Source organism: Misgurnus anguillicaudatus, chromosome 22, assembly GCF_027580225.2.
Source record: "Misgurnus anguillicaudatus chromosome 22, ASM2758022v2, whole genome shotgun sequence".
In the NCBI taxonomy this organism is placed as follows: Eukaryota; Metazoa; Chordata; class Actinopteri; order Cypriniformes; family Cobitidae; genus Misgurnus; species Misgurnus anguillicaudatus.
This window is the reverse complement of record NC_073358.2, coordinates 17,812,835-17,830,245: the sequence shown is the minus strand read 5'-3', so window position 1 is coordinate 17,830,245 and position 17,411 is coordinate 17,812,835. Positions and strand designations below refer to the sequence as shown.

At 36.5% G+C, this 17,411-nt stretch overlaps 1 protein-coding gene across 1 annotated transcript; it reads right to left on the bottom strand.

Moving 5' to 3' along the window:
- Positions 1–1,696: 1,696 nt before the first annotated feature.
- mblac2 (metallo-beta-lactamase domain containing 2) lies at positions 1,697–17,153 on the bottom strand. The gene is made up of 2 exons (XM_055200187.1): positions 16,532–17,153; positions 1,697–3,504 (listed from the first exon to the last, which is right to left on the bottom strand). The coding sequence occupies exons 1-2, from the start codon at positions 16,971–16,973 to the stop codon at positions 3,119–3,121; spliced, it is 828 nt and encodes a 275-aa protein (XP_055056162.1). The 5' UTR covers positions 16,974–17,153; the 3' UTR covers positions 1,697–3,118.
- Positions 17,154–17,411: the final 258 nt, after the last annotated feature.

Sequence of the window (17,411 nt, the reverse complement as noted above, 5' to 3'; positions counted from 1 at the left end):
CCTCCACAGGCAGGTCCTCCACCTCCCGCTCCTCCATCCGCCCCAGCTGCTCCTCCCCGCATTGTGGCCCATAAAGATAGCCACGAACATCCGATTCGACCGAAATCACCCTCTTCCATATCGTATTGGTAACCTTCTACCATTGTTGGAAAACATCAAGCCTGGCTCCACAGCAACTTTTAGCTTAGATCCAAAAAAGCAGCTGTATAATTTATTTTCGTGTATTTTCGTAAGTCCCACCCACTAATCTGTAATAGGTCTGTAGCGTGAGTGGGTCCCACCCATAGCCCCCCTGGAAAAATAAGGACAGAGTGTTTGTAGTCTTACACCCTCGACAAAGATATAGCAATTCCTTCTTTCAATGACGCAAAATGACGATTTTTACATCACTGAAAGAAGGAAGTGAAACACCGAAATCCGCACCTCTCCCATCCCAGAGGAAACTGACAATGATGCATGACCATTCAAAAACATGACTGGGTTTCTAAAGCTACAAAGCTTAATGCAAATGGGTGAAGTGTCTCTTTAAAGTTGCAACAGTTGCAATCTGAGGCAAAAAAAACAAAGTCATTCTGCTGTATTATACCCACTGTGCGACACATTTCCACTGGGAGAACAGGGCCACGTTGAAACCAAAAAGATCCCTAGACCATGATGTCCAACAATGTGGACACCAACAACCATGCCACCCAGCACGTCCCTCGGAACCCCGAAAGGCAAAAATTCCATCAAGGTTCTGAGCCCGCCGATCGCCAACCAGCAGTGAAATCATCACAGATCCGCCGACCCTGGTTGGATCCCCATAATTTCCTCTGTGGAATGAGTACACTGTTTGGTGAAAAGAATGGCATATTGACTGATGTCACAACACGGGGGAACAGCCGACCGCCAATGAAGGAAACATGAAAACATTGGAAAAAAAGTGAAAAAAAAACGCCCACCTCTTTGCATTAAATTGATGCAAAATTATGCAGAAATGTGATTTAAGAGTTATTTTTTCAGTGGACGTTGTCAGCACATGCGCTCCGTGCATCTGGAATGCATTTATTGACAGCTTACCCAACCCACTGAGAATTTGAGGAAAAAATAATTTTTCACAATTTTCTGACAAAAACAAAGGGTGCATACACCCAAATGGCCAAAAAAAATCTCCCGCGATATTTCCGGCAGAGCAGACCCCCCAATTATTGGTTCTTGGGGTCAAAGTTAACAGAAAAAACACAAATAAAAAGTATGGCAGACCATGTCAGGTTCAACCCATTTTTGAGACTTTGGCTCCCCGACTAAATGTACTTTTTGAAAGGGTTCCACCCCTGTGGCAGCTGTCAACCAGCTGTCCTTTCAGTCAAGAATTAAAGCGTAAGTGCTATTGAAACTTTGGTTTCCTGTTAACTGTCATATTAGCAAAAACTAAAGAGGGTGCTTGCTCTGGCCTTGATCAAGGCTGGCCTCTCCCTTCATTTCATTGGACAATTGAATAAAACCCAAATGATGTCGGGTGCTTTTCCACTCAGAGTTGACTTTTCTCAACTTCTCAAGCGCTCCTGCAACAGCACACAAAAAGCTCACTGCCGATAGAAAATATTTTAATAAAGGCGCCTCACTGCCAAAAGTGTGATCTGTCTGATCAGCCCCTTATGGAGTCAGTGTGATGGAACTACAGTAAACAAAACAAATTAAGGCATGGAAATCACTGTTAATTTTAGATGAATATGACTGCTTCTCATTTATTCTTGTTTTTTTTTTGTATTGCACTTAGACCACATACACAACACAATATATTCTCAGGGTATAGGTAGAATAACAGAATGATGCTTCTTTCATGCTTTGCTACAGTATATTAATATCTCATGCAGAGACTGTCATATTAAACCGTCAACAGATTGCAACCATAGACTGTAAAAAAAAGATGGACTTAATGTCCGTGACATCACCCATTGGTTTCTGAAGATCATTTTTGAAGCTTAAAGTAGGCGTTGACTGCCTTCGCCATCTTGGCTGCGCGTCATCGCGCATCACTCGCGGATATCCGAAAATGAGTAAAGAGGCGGGACGTGGGTAAAGTTGAGGTGTCTGGTTGCTTAAACCAAGCCCGCCTAGCTTGATTCTAGTGACTGCAGTGGCTGTTCACCCCTCACTCAAGTGGCCACGCCCTTAATTATGCAGAAGTTAAAGCTTAATATAATTTAAACGGAGGAGTTACAAAATAATTAATCCCCCTCACAGTTGTCATGAAGGGCAAAATTAGCTATACACAGACCAAAAACTATTTTTGTACCAGGCTGTAAACATATTATTTTCTACTGTAAAGTTGGCCACTTTAACATATGGGGGTATATGGGAATTGACTCCCTTTTGGAGCCTACCTCTAGCGGCCAGTCGATGAATTGCAGTTTAAGTTACTTCCGTATTGGCTTCATCAGAGAGATCGGAAGGTTGCCCCTCCCATGCAACTAAATGTCTCCTATTTAAACCAACACATAGCATACAATGTGTGATTTTGGGATCAGTTTACCTATAATTGAAGGTATGGCCTTTTCATTATGTAAACCTCACATCTACTTTATTAAAACTTATGATTAAATCTTGTAAAATAAATCATTAAAAGTGAAGTTGGCTTACTTGTTGTCTCTCCACGTTTAACTGAAACAGGAGAAATCAATATAATAAAAAGTTACACACAGCGCCTTTGAAACTGGTCATATGGCGAGCGCCATTACTCAAATGGAAGACTGCATCCTTCCATTTGTAGGTCTTATTTTAGAATTTAAATTTTTTTAAAGTTTACTATTATACTTTATTATATTATACTTTATACTTTAGTTAATCGTAAATTGTTGTAATATGCTTATGATTTGATAATGTAATGCTCAGTTAACTGAAATAATCCAGGCTTGATGATATGCTACCTCCGGAGGATGCAGCCTTGCCTTTAAGAAATTGCCAATGTCTAACATTTCTGAAGGCTTGAAGGATATGCAGCACAAAGATTTTAAATTATTAACAACAAATACACTGTATTCTGTAGTTCCAGCAACACACTGTATTGCTCAGTGTTTTCAATGTGCTCAATATTAAGGTGTGCAGCAACACTTGCTTTTGCATAATATCATATCTACTAACAGGCACTTCGTGAATTGGAAGCTCGAAGTGCCAGGCTGGCAATGGACTTCACCACACATGTAGAGGCTCTGTGGCAGACACTCGCACCAGCGATGTAGTTAGAGGCTAAGCGATGTAGACGCTTGCTGCCAAAAGTGTTATAATGGCCAGGCATGACCTGGTCAATCTCCTCTTTATTGACCATCTCCACCAGTCTTTCACAGCTACGCACATAGTCGCCAATCCTACTGTAGGGCAACCAATCAATCATGGAACCGTCATAGACCACGTCACCACTGAACAGCATCTTATTCTCCTTGTCATGGAGACAGATGCTGCCTCTGGAATGACCCGGCATATGAAGGACAGTCAGTTGCTTGTCCCCAAGATTGATGACATCACCTAAAAAACACAAGGAGAAGGAGGAAAGAAAATAGTGGAGTGTGGTAACTAAATATTGTCACTGCATTGCAGCATTGACACAACCAATGCTGTATCAACTCACAAATTACCAAGCAGAGATGGAGATGATGAGGGGCATTTTTACAGTTGAAATAAGATCTCGTTCAAATCTGGCTCAAGCAATAAATGAGTTGGAGAGGAGATGTGCATACTGTAAGTGGTTTGTTTCTAATTCCAAACATGCATGGAAATGTAACCTACACTGAAAAAAATGATTAATTGATTTTAATCAATTTTTTTAAGGTAAGTGGTTGCAATCAATTTATTTAAGCTACATTTAAATAAAAAAGATTAGTAAAGTAAAATAAAATATAAAACTTTTTGTTTAAATGTAAAACAATTTAATAAATGTTTTATTAAATTCAATGAATAATTTTTTTCAGTGTAAGGATGATATGACCTAATGATAAATCACAGATTATTTAGGGTCTTCACACTTTGTTTGGTTGTTTTTCATAATTCAGTGAGAATTTTTTATATATTTTTTAAACACACAAAGAAAGGACCATTTAAAGCAAGCATAATATTTTAGGGCTGAACAAAACTAGGACAACATACTACCTTTATTTTTTTCATGACATATAGGCCTGAAACTCACTAGCTGTAAACTGATACTCTTATTTTGGTTTTTCATGTTTCTGAAAACCATAACTGTTTATTAAACCTGTGTCATTCATTAGTTCCACGGTGAGGAATCTAGGTTGCTATATTAACAATATGTTAACAAAATCTCTCTTTATATCCAGCACATCTCACTTTAAGTAGTTTGTTTATTGGGAATTATGCAGAGAAGGCCATATGTGTGGTTTACAGACAGATTTTTCCTGGGTTTCTGACAAATGCTCTCTGTTATAGTGTATCTGCACCATTAAGGAAATTATAATGCCACATTAGACAGTAGGATAGCTTTTCACTAACCACTAACATGCCTCTGATGATCTGATTTGTTTCGATCAATCTCCAGATCTCTTGAGAGATATTAAGTAAGGTTGCTAAGGATGAAGTCATGCAATCCAACGCACGTTACTGCAATTTATTGGAGCAGGCTTCATCTGATAATCAGAATAATGCATCCAAAATTCATAATCCTGCGCATGCAATGCATCTTAAGCACTATTCTGACGTGTCTATTGCAATATTATATAAAGTTAAAGATTTCTTAAATGAAAAATAATTATATACCCTGTATTGTTCCCTAGGGCTTCCATACATTAATTATTGTGTGGAAGTATGGGGAAATACATATAAAACAAACATCAAATCAATATTTCTGATGCAAAAGAGAGCAATACGAATTGTGAAGAAAACCAACTATAAAGAGCCAACAAACTCCCTATTTATTGAATTAAAGGCGCTAAAGCTTGAAGATAAAGCAAAAAAAAAGCAATTGCCAGAAAGTATCCAAGAGAATGTCAACATGACTTAAGGGGAGATTGTGTATTTAAAAAGAAACAAGTGAGGACCAATGCAAAATACTGTCTGTCAGTAAAAGGTGTAAATCTATGGAACAGCTGTGATGAGGAATTAAAAAAATGTGGGGCACTTAGTAAGTTAAAGAAACTATTCAAAAATAATGCACTGAAACTATATGAAACCAGTTGTTGATAAATGAACAAGTTGCTTTTGTTGAAGATTGGATTATGAAACTGTATACATAAGCAAAATTAATGTTTATACTTTATCAGTATTTGATTGACAACTCTATATAAGGTAATACATTATTTATTTTATTTTTATGTTGTTAAAATATGAGATGTTTTAAAAAGGGTTGGCATTATAGGTATGTTGCTAACTCCGCTGTCGCGGCTGACTTTTTGGTTCCGCACAACGAAACTCAAGATGTCCTCAGGCGGCGTGCGGTGTTGTGGAAAATAATGCTTCAGTTGGTTTGTTGATGGCGAAATTTAGGTCACCACCTATCATGTTTAAATACTGGCCTTGCGCGCTCGCCAAAGTCTGTTGTTTGTAAAATCGTCTTTGTTTTTGCTGAAGATGAGTAAAGACATTCTTGAAATTTTAAAGACATTTAGTTTAATTGCTAAACTACAAGTGTACGCAATTTTAATAAATTTGAACGTCGACCACGGGAAATTTACCTCTACCAAAATCTGCTTGAATGGACAAAGAATGTGAAGCAGCCGTATAGCCATGTAGTAGATGTCTGTATATAGACGGTGGGCCGAGGGTCCGTAACTGCATTACTTTTCAAAATGGATGATCCCCATTGAGGGAGAACCTGAATTTGTAAAGTTTGGACGATTGTTTTATTCTCAACGATATAAACCGTGTTGCCACTCGCATTTATTGCACATTTTCCCCCGAAATGATAAAATTTCCCGGTAAATATGCAGGCAAACGTGGTTGCCTACTATATCAGTCGAATTAATAGAGCGGCAAGATACTGACATAGGATTATTATTAACCAATCAGATGTAGGTTAGTAGAACAGCTGTTACACGGATTCAGACACGAGCTGCAGCGGAAGCACATTGACCATCGCCATTCTTTGTGTGATTGTAAGCATTCATTTTATTTAATTTATATCTATATAAAATGTTTGTTGTGTACACTGGTTTGTTCAAGCGTATGTATGCGTCTCGTTAGTGTCGTTTTGCGTAGGCGTATACTAACCGTTCCGTACCATGGTTCTGTACAAGAACGATTCCGTGCAGATTAACTTTTACCGCCGATCGCTGAATAAATATACAAAATATGTATATGTGCCGTCTTCATTTTTCTTCCATCTCCGTTTAAGAGAGACACGTCCCAGCTGGTTGTTCTGGTAATATTTCATAAAGTTTGCGCCCACTGCGCTTGAAAAATGACTGTTTTGCAGAAGTGCTTGTAGCCATTTGCATATGTTAGTTAATAATCTCGTGTTTTTGTATGTTGAGGTACCGGGTATAAGCACCCTTACGAAAATAAATCATGGTTTTATTGTGGTAGTAACCAAGGTTTTTTGTTGTATTGATTACTATCAGCAAAACTATGATTTTACTACACTAACCACGATTTAACTATGGTTTTTGAAAACCATAGTTGTCAAGACAATAGTTATTTTGTGGTTACCATGGTTTTACTACAGTAACCATTTTTAACTGTAGAAAAACAATGGTTAATTTTCGTAAGGGCAGGTGAAGGGATACCTTGTTTTATACTGTGTTAATTTTATTTTAACCCCTTTTACCCAGCTAACAATTTTTTGGTTCCCAAAACGTTCCCCTAACGTTATTTTTTGGTTCTAAAAACGTCCCCTAACGTTAGTTTTTGGTTCCCATAACCTTAATTTTTAAGGTTTGTTTTTGGTTAGCCAGAAAGGTTTTCTTTACAAGAATAGAACGTTATTTTTAGGTTATTTTAACGTTTTCCTAACGTTAGGAAAACGTTACAATAACGTTAGGAAAACGTTACAATAACGTTGGGAAAACGTTACAATAACCTAAAAATAACGTTCTATTTCTGTAAAGAAAACTTTCCTGGCTAACCAAAAACAAACCTTGGAAAATAACGTTATGGGAACCAAAAACTAACGTTAGGAAAACGTTAAAATAACCTAAAAATAACGTTCTATTTCTGTAAAGAAAACTTTCCTGGCTAACCAAAAACAAACCTTGGAAAATGCACAGTTGACATGGAGTGAAAAATGATCTCACCAGGGCGCGAGGGCGCGTTGCCGCGGCTCCGTGCACGCACTGACAGAGCGCGCAGAGCTCAAGACTCCAGCCTCAGTGAAGAAGTGAAGGCTTACAAAAGTACGGCACGTCTATTAGTACATCCCATGCTGTGTTTTTATCTATCATCAGGAGTGCTGTAAAGGGGGGGTAAACAATGATGATTCTCGGGGCCCACGAGTAAGAGGGGGCCCAGAGAAGCCCCCAAAATTGTGGTGCTAAAAATATTTAATAGTAAAAATTATTAACTTTAAATTATTCTATTTGCTGTTTCCTGGTATCAAAACATTTTTTGTTTAGGAAACACAAACGTCTGTGGGCCCCTTTCCCCCCTCTCAATTGTCATAAAATGGTTTAGTCCGCCCAAATTGTATAATTTAGGCAACACAGCTTGACTTCACTTATAGTGCTGGCAGAATATCAACTTGACTGACAAGGACGTGAAAATGCCTCAAAAATCTGGAAGTCAAAAACGGAAAGAGAAAAAAATAAGAAGTGAAAGAGGCCAAGGGTCGACATTATGTTACCAAGGTGGGTTTGTAAGTAGGCCTAAATTGTTAGTGGACCGCCCGTCCATGACAATGATCGTAGCCGACGGCACTTTTCTGTGCTAACGCGCACGCTTTGTACACGAGGCCCCAGGTCTCTACGGTAGCATTTTTCGACAAGTAAGCACGTTTATTTATGCACGTGATTTATTTAGACAAAGTTATTGCAAAGTTCAAACTGTCAAAATGACGCCTTGTTCATTCTAGTGTTAAAGATAATTACCACACTGCAAAAAATGAATTTCAAGAAAAAATTCTTAGTATTTTTTTCTTGTTTTCAGTAAAAATATCTAAAATTGCTTAAATAAAGATGCTTTTTCATGATGAGCAAAACGACCCAAGAAAATAAGTCTAGTTTTTAGACCAAAAATAATACATTTAAGGGATTTTGTGCATAAAACAAGCAAAAAAATCTGCCAATGGAGTAAGCAAAAAAATCTTGAACATTTTTCTTAAACAATAAATTCAAGAAAAATTAGCTTACCCCATTGGCAGATTTTTTTGCTTGTTTTATGCACAAAATCCCTTAAATGTAATATTTTTGGTCTCAAAACTAGACTTATTTTCTTGGGTCGTTTTGCTCATCAAGAAAAAGCATCTTAATTTAAGAATTTTTAGATATTTTTAGTGAAAACAAGAAAAAAATACTAAGAATTTTTTTCTTGAAAATCATTTTTTGCACTGCATAAGTTTAAATGTTGCGGTTAAAATGACTACTGGTGGCCGTTCTAGTGTTAAAAGTGCATGATAAGGGGGAACTCAATTTTCTCCTCATGTTAGGTCAAGAAAACGCTGGAAAAAATAACAATACACAGTTTTAGTTAAACATTCAACACTGCAAAAAATGACTTTCTTACTTAGTATTTTTGTCTTGTTTTCAGTAGAAATATCTAAAAATTCTTAAATTAAGATGCTTTTTCTTGATGAGCAAAATGACCTAAGTAAAACAGTCTAGTTTTAAGACAAATTAATATACAATTTAAGTGAAATTGTCCTTAAAACGAGCAAAATGATCTGCCAATGGGGTGAGAAAAAATTGTGAAATAAGATTTCTTTTTTCTTAAACACTTAATTCAAAATTAAATAAAAATTTTCTCACCCCATTGGTAGTCAAAATACCATAAAAGTGCATGATTTTATGTAAATTAATATGAAAAAAGTCTCAGCTGTGTTGGGGGCCCTGTCAAGATTCTTTTCATGGGGCCCAAAATCCTTAGCAGCGCCCCTGTCTATCATATCTATCTAAAATAAGTAAAACACATTTCCGTATAAGGAGGAATAAAATAATTTATTTAATACAAAATCTATAATAATTAAATTATGCTATTACTGGAAAAAATGTCTATTAAAATATTATACCATTATATAACACAGGTTATTTTATATAAAAATACCTCAACACATCACATATTATGTATTTAGATAACATTATATTTTATCAAATATATAAATAACCAGTGACTTCAACACAATAAAGAAGACTTAAAACAGATATTTATTGAAAATATATAAACATTTAATTCACTTTAGTTTAACAGACCCTACAGCAGCCGCCTCTCCATTATTAAGTAACAACAATCAGCATCTCTCAGTTTTTACAATAATCAAAAGCTTCTAACTTCATATTCTCTTCATGGAAATAATTAAAATATATTTTCGTTTTCACATATTTAAGCTACTAATGAAGAAACAAAAAAGAAATCGCTAGAATGTTATACTCTGAAGTTAAAACGCAATGACAAATAAATCAGTCACTGTAGGTTAAAAGATCTTACCACAGTTGGTCGGCTATCCGTTTTTACAACAATAAAAAGTTTCTAACATTATATTCTCCTCAAATTCTCCTCAAATCGATTGGAAATCACTCGTATATATATTTCTTCTCACATATTTAAGTTACTAAATCAAGAAAGAGACAAAAGAACCGCTAAAATAATGTTAGTCTCTGAGGTAAAAACGAAAGGACCGTTATTTTTTAAATTAACGACTTTTCCTGAGCACAAGATAAAACGGGCACTCGTGAAGAAGGTGGTAAGCTCGTGCAGACAAGCACGCGCATATTAGACGTGCACACTAAAGGAATGATGGGTTTAATTATGCATTCACTTCATTTCCAAAAAAAAAACATAACCAAAAAAATAACCATTAGAGAACGTTATGTATAAGTTATTTTTAGGTTATTTTATGGTTCCAGAAAATAACCAAAAAATAACCAAAAAATAACGTTCTGTATAAGTTATTTTTAGGTTATTTTAAAACTAACCACCCTTCAAAGTTATTGGAATGTTATTTTATGGTTCCATAAAAATAACCAAAAAATAACATTCTGTATAAGTTATTTTTAGGTTATTTTAAAAATAACCACCCTGCAACGTTATGGGAACGTTATTTTATGGTTCCAAAAAAATAACCAAAAAATAACGTTCTGTATAAGTTATTTTTAGGTTATTTTAAATTAACCACCCTGCAACGTTATGGGAACGTTATTTTATGGTTCCAAAAAAATAACCAAAAAATAACCAAAAAATAACGTTTTGTATAAGTTATTTTTAGGTTATTTTAAAAATAACCACCCTGCAACATTATGGGAACGTTATTTTACGGTTCCAAAAAAATTACCAAAAAATACCCAAAAAATAACGTTCTGTATAAGTTATTTTTAGGTTATTTTAAAAATAACCACCCTGCAACGTTATGGGAACGTTATTTTATGGTTCCAGAAAATAACCAAAAAATAACGTTCTGTATAAGTTATTTTTAGGTTATTTTAATGGGAACGTTATTTTATGGTTCCAAAAAAATAACCAAAAAATAACGTTCTGTATAAGTTATTTTTAGGTTATTTTAAAAATAACCACCCTGCAACGTTATGGGAACGTTATTTTATGGTTCCAAAAAAATAACCAAAAAATAACCAAAAAAAAAATAACGTTCTGTATAAGTTATTTTTAGGTTATTTAAAAATAACCACCCTACAACGTTATGGGAACGTTATTTTATGGTTGCAAAAAATAAAACCTATAAATAACGTTCCCAGAACGTTATTTTTTGGTTCCCAAAAAAATAACCAAAATATAACCAAAAACTAGGGGGAACGTTCTGTGTTTGCTGGGTAACCCCTGCTGTTTTTCTGAACCTTATACTTCTCATGTTTGCAGATAATGCATTGTACTGGAAGCAGGTGTGGGGCCTGCTTGGATGTGTAAAGACCATGGGCTTAAGACCTCAGAGCCTGTGTTTTTACTGGCGTTGCCTCGCCATCCTCTGCCTCTACGACTAAAAAAAGTGCAAAACAATAGGTTTAGGTTCTGCACATCACTGATTGAAGAAAGATAATTTGTAACTTTCAGCTGTGAAAACTCATGCTACATTGGTTCCACCTGTTCCCTTAAGATGGGTAATAAACCAGTTTCACATCGTTTAGGGGTGTCATTTATAAAACTGTGTGTAGGATCCTTACTAAAAGTCTACGTACGCTCAAAAGGCAAAAATGGCATACGCAAAAAAAATTAAGACTTATAAAACTGTAAGGGGAACAAATATGACCCCATCCATCCGTTTGGCCCAACGACGGAATCCAAACGCTGGCGATGAGTTATAGCGCGTTCGGTCTTTTCCGGCGCTTATAAAGACAAATTAACGTTACGCAACTTTACACCTGACTCCAAAGATATAAAACGTATTGTAATATGAGTCAAATTGATATAATTGTGGAATTTGGATAAATGTTTGATCATTCTATTCACTCATGTTTACATTGAACTCATTCATTCGATTACCAATGTCATATCAGTCCACACCGGCCGTTGTGTGGGTACTGAACACAATCTCGACCATACTAGAGGTTGTAGCTAAAGCAATTTAACAAAGTCAATCTCTTGTTAAAAGGTCCCCATGTAGCTCTCAAAAATCGCCTATTAAATATAAACATAAGACCATAATCAGAGGTTCAATCTAGCTCCTTCTAGACGCATATAGTTGAATCATAGAACTATATAACAACTTAATTATGAAGAGGTAATTATACTTACCAAATGCGATTACAAAACAACTTAGTTAAGGTTAAATAATTAATCTGACCATACAAAAACTAGAGGTTATGGCTAAAGCAATTAAATGATACCGCTTCATGTTTACGTGCTCTCATTAAATAGTATCCATATAGCCCCCACAGTCGCTTACACCATAGTCAGAGGTTCAATCTAGCTCCTTCTAGACGCATATAGTTAAATCATAGAACTATATAACAACTTAATTATAAAATGGATAACAGGACTATCACTCTGGTAGTCCATGCGACTGCCCACCAACATAGTTAAGAGGCAGAATCTAATTAACATGAATTAACCCCGATCAAAGATTTGTGGTAACAAAGGATATCGTAATACTTTATAGTAACTTAGAAGAGTCAATAAAACAGAGCAAATTAGAATGAATGCAAACGTAACAATTTATTAACCAGGTAGGTAGCACATAATTCAGAAGCCAATTTACATTCCAATTCAAATACGAAACAAACGAAAAACCGTTACATACCTGGTAAGGAGATGAAGATCTGGTTACAGATTCCTCAAAATAAAATAAAAAGAAACATGATGCTGTATCAAAGATACAGCATCACGGGGGTGCATTTCTAGATATAGAAAGTCCCGTCTGAGTCTTCTACACATCTCCTTAAATAACCAGAGAACAAAGCATATAGGAGTTTGGTACTGATTGGTTGTTGTAAAAATCAGGGGTGTAGCCTAATATACATACAGTGGGTGATTGGTCAACATGTCTAAGTTAGGAGTTGTCTCCCAACATTAGGTTAAGTTTACTTATTTATTGTCACAGATTAACATTGAATCCTGTTGTCATATTAATAAACCCAAATGTACCACTTGCATTAAAACACTTCATAAAACACCAAACAAAACCAGTTTCACATTCTTTGTACATGTAGAATGTATTGCTTTTAGAACATGAGGAGAGGGGGACAAGAAAGTGTGGTCGGGTGTGACTCTGTCCCACACCATGGGGTAACTGTCTTGGGGGGTAGATGTGAATTCTTTGAGGAAGGTTTGTGGGTAGATGTGAATTCTTTGAGGAAGGTTTCAGATGATAATTCAACAGGAATTAGGAAGCGGTTTCCTGTGGATTCAGCCATTTGCTGCTGGCTTCAGGAAATACCTTCTGTCAGGGTTTGGCACCACCTTACAGCTCTTACAAAACAAAGCACCGTTCCCTCTACAAAGCACAGATCACCTGCAAGTGTTCATACATGAATCATCCTCAGGTCCCACCCTGCAAGCACATCTCCCATTAAGTTTTTTTTTTATAGATCACAACCTTTGCGTGGGAACTGGTGTACGCACATTTCCAGCCCCGTTTTGTGCGTACGCCAGTTCCATGCAAAGGTTGTGATCTATAAAAAAAAAACTTTAATGGGAGATGTGCTTGCAGGGTGGGACCTGAGAATGATTCATGTATGAAGAATTGCAGGTGATCTGTGATTTATAAAGGGAACAGTGCTTTGTTTTGTCTTAATATTTTTTGGCGTGTGCCATTTTTGGCTTTTGTGTGTACGTAGACTTTTAGTAAGGATTTATAAATGAGACCCCAGGTGTCTGGTCTTGTTGATAATAACGATGCCATAATTAAAAAGGTAAATTTTGTAGGTTTTTATTATATTACTGTTAATACAGTGCATCTACATTTGTACTACTCTTTTACTTTTACTACACTGCACATGTGTATGTATAAACACTGTATGTCGCCGCATCTCCCAGCGATTTTCTATGTAAATGTTATAATAATCTTAAACCATTTGTCTATGGTGCATTTTTGGTCTGCTATTCAAAGGCTACTGCTAAAACATTGCATATTTAATTTATACACTACTTTCTTCACTGCATGTCTATACAATATAATATCAACCTTCCTTTGCAGTTTCTTCAATAAAAATTTCCTCTCTTCTCCTTTGTGCGCTTTTTATCGTTGTGTTATTTGTGAAATGGCTGTAGCACTCCCTGTGGTAGCCAGTGTTAGTTAGTTTGACTAACTTGTTCGTAGGATCCTGGCTTTGTAACTTATATGCCTGTACTGCTTGTTCTTGTATACTGCTTTCTCTGCATTCAAGGTATTTCCACAAAAACACTGATTTAATCAATTTCTGCCAATTTGTGCCTGTGTGAAGGGAATGGTGGGTTAACTATTTCGTGTTTAAATATAAGTTTTATACATTTATACATTTCTTAAGGTCTATTTCAGAGTAAACGTAATGTTTATTTTTAATTAATTATATTGTATGTAGCACTACACCTGTTGTACATCTGTTTTTGTTTTTTTACTTGACTGGATATTAATTTTTCTCATGTGTAACTCTGTTGTGTCGCACTGTTTCTGCCTTATCTTGGCCAGGTCGCAGTTGTAAATGAGAACTTGTTCTCAACTGATTTTACCTGGTTAAATAAAGGTTAAATAAAAAATAAAAAATAAAATAAAATAAAACTACCCTCAAAAACATGCATGCAGCACTTCATTTTTTTTGACATTTCTTTCCAGTAAACAGGGGAAATAATTGTCAGTCTCGTTTTTACGACGTTGTGTTTCCAAGCGATAACACAGATCAAATGTATTAAATCAGAACGGTGTAAAAAAATAGAACGGTGTATTTATGAAAGATTACAAAAAAAATGACAGGGCATGACAAAGATGGTTACATAAAATAAAAACAGTAAGAATGGGCAACGTTACCTCTACTTTCACATTTTGTGTCAAACTGAATATTAAAACTGCATTAGTGGCTAAAATTAGTTAACAACCCAGATAGCACAGGTACGTCTGCAAGATGTCTGGTAAAGATCTGGAGATCTGGAATACATCTGGTGTGTAAAAACGTCTTATAAAGGTCTTAGAAAGAGCTGCTTTACATACATTCTAAATCAAAAACGTCTTGCAGATGTCTTCAATATGTCTATATGACATCTTTTAGGAAACGTCTCAGAGACGTATTGCAGATGAGCAAACGATCTAAATAATACGTCTTGCAGATGTAAACGCAGACATCAAATAGACGTCTTCGAGATGTTTGTGTGCTATCAGGGAAGTTCAATCTTTCCTGCGAAACTCGCCAGTGTTGACACGCGTCATCCCTTTTCCACGCACGCTATTGGATGAAGGCAACAAATACGTCATGAACTTCGGAACCCAAACGTAGCTGCTTGCTCTATAGTCGGGTTGTACGGCGACGTCACTAACTGGTTGCGCGCGCAACCGAGAGGCAGAAAGAAGAGAAGTGCATTGTGTTGTATGCTAGTAGCGGTGTCTGTAAGTCAAAATGCCAAGGAATTGTTGCGTGGAAAATAGTACCAACAGAGTCAGTGCTGGGTGCCTGATGTTAACATACCAGTAGAAGCGACTATTACGTTACACGCATAATAATTATAACATTATAATTCATACATGTATCACAGTAACACTGCAAAAATAAAGACAGAAGAACAGATCCAACTAAAATCAAGTCTTATTTATATACAAACAATAAAGAACGCTTCAATAATTAAGGTTGTTGCAGTAGCGGATCAGCTCACCAATCGGGCTTTCTGCCTCCTGGATGCGCGCGCACCCTGCAATGTTTGTAAACTTGCAACCCCTCTATTCGCCGGGAAAATAACCTGGAGAAAGTTACCGATATTATAGAAATGTGCAAAGTATGTAAGTGGCAACAATTTTTATTTGCTTTGTTGAAATTTAGCGGTTACATTAAAAAACTGGGTTATCCATCACCAGAGATCGTCTGATAACACGAAATCTCCCCTCGGCCCACCGTCAAATATATAGACCGAATAAAGAGTGTTATTTGTTGTAATTAGTAGTTTGTTTTTTTACATATCTGACTTTTCAGAAGTAGAATAGAGGATATGGCAAACGGCTTATACTGGATGATTCAGGTCAATATCTCAAAATGTAAAAAGTTATTGTTAAAAACTTAATAATTTTCATGATTCGGTCACACATTTTCTTGAATTTTAATTGAAAACATGGGACAACACAAAGTGATGATTTTCGAGTTTCAAATTGCCAGTATTTTGTTATTCTTTAGCCAATAAACACGATCTTTGTCTCATTTAAAAGCTTTTTTCAAGCTCTTTCTATCTGAATAACTAGTTTTAACATTTAACCATTTTTAAAATTTTAGCAACATACCTATTATAAGCAAGGGCTTCAGCCTACACCTGTTTCAGACTGAAGTATATATGTTGTTGTTTGTTAGCTCAATTGTGTTGTCTGTCCGTCAGTCTGAAATCATTCATTCATTCATACATTTGCATCCGGACGGATTTGCCGTAAGGTCTTAACGTGCATATATGTACTTCCTAAGTCCCATTCATTCAGATATGGATTTTTTTTACATTCAGCAAAATAAAATATTTAAATCAAGATGAGCTGAATATAAGACTGGCCACTGTAATATTAGTATAAGGTAAACTCAACCTTATTTAGCTTAACTCCGGAATGGTAGTGTTAATTAATAAAGATAATAAATATTCATTCTTTTTTTTCATTTCTTTGGGTTTATTATAAGCAGCAGTTATAAACAAACACTCCCATCTCTGATATCCTATGATTTTTAATCCTGTCTGAATCAGTACATAAAATCACAGACGTCGTGGAAGACATATTAAAACTCAAACGTCGTTTGGAAAACTAATCCCGTCCGAATAGTGATTTACTGCAGGCATGGGAAGAGTAGAAAGAACATACCGTCTTGTAATATATGGGTGGGCGTGACCGCCTTCACCCGGTACTGCCTTGCTCTCCATCCAGGTGCCGGGTCCTCCACGATCTCGCGGTCAGATAGCCATGTCACGGTCTCGAAGTTATCTCCGTTAGCCAAAGCATCCACCTCTGCCTTGTGCACGCCCACCTGTCTAAACTGATGCAGCCCACCCGAATGATCGAAATGTACATGGGTGCCGATTGCTAAGACCGGATTCTTTCGCTTCGACTCCTCGCCTAACAGCCCCTTAGCATTGATGTATTCAGGCAGACTCCGTAAACCTAGCCCGGTATCTATGACGACGTCCTGATGGGACCCCCGTATGAGCCATATATTCGCCCTATTCCCAGATTGATAAAAGCGCTCCTGGATCCAAAACACTTCGTTTTCCAGCGACTTGTGCGCGTACCAGTCTGTCACAGACATTCCAGTACATTCAAACGGCAAATAAAGACAATTGTATGGTCGTTAATCAACAATTTTGGTTTCAAATCTAGCTGCATTAGCCGCAGAGAACGTTGACACCCTGTTCCGCAAGCGCCGCACGTAGCCTTGCAACGACATGACGTTGTTGGATATTCGAAATACTATTGGTCAATTTGACAATGGAAACACCCAAGTGATGCATAATATAAAGCTAATCCAATAGAGGCTATGCATTGACGTCACTTTCCACATGACTACGGGAGAGCTCGCCCGTTGAGTGGCAAAACATGCAACAAAATGGCAGGTTTTCATAGCGGGTGCTGCGAAAATGCCAGTAAAACTGACATTCGGGTGGGCTGCATCAGTTTCAATGCATACCCTCTATTCAAATTAGTGACAAATTACTTATAGAGCACGTCACGTGAGGATATCATTTCA

Coding starts and splice junctions, on each gene's coding strand:
- mblac2 (XM_055200187.1), bottom strand. CDS start 16,973: ATGTCTGTGACAGACTGGTACGCGCACAAGTCGCTGGAAAACGAAGTG. Junction 3,505..16,531: donor CACCCATATATTACAAGACG/GTATGTTCTTTC, acceptor TGTGTTTTTTAG/GTGATGTCATCAATCTTGGG.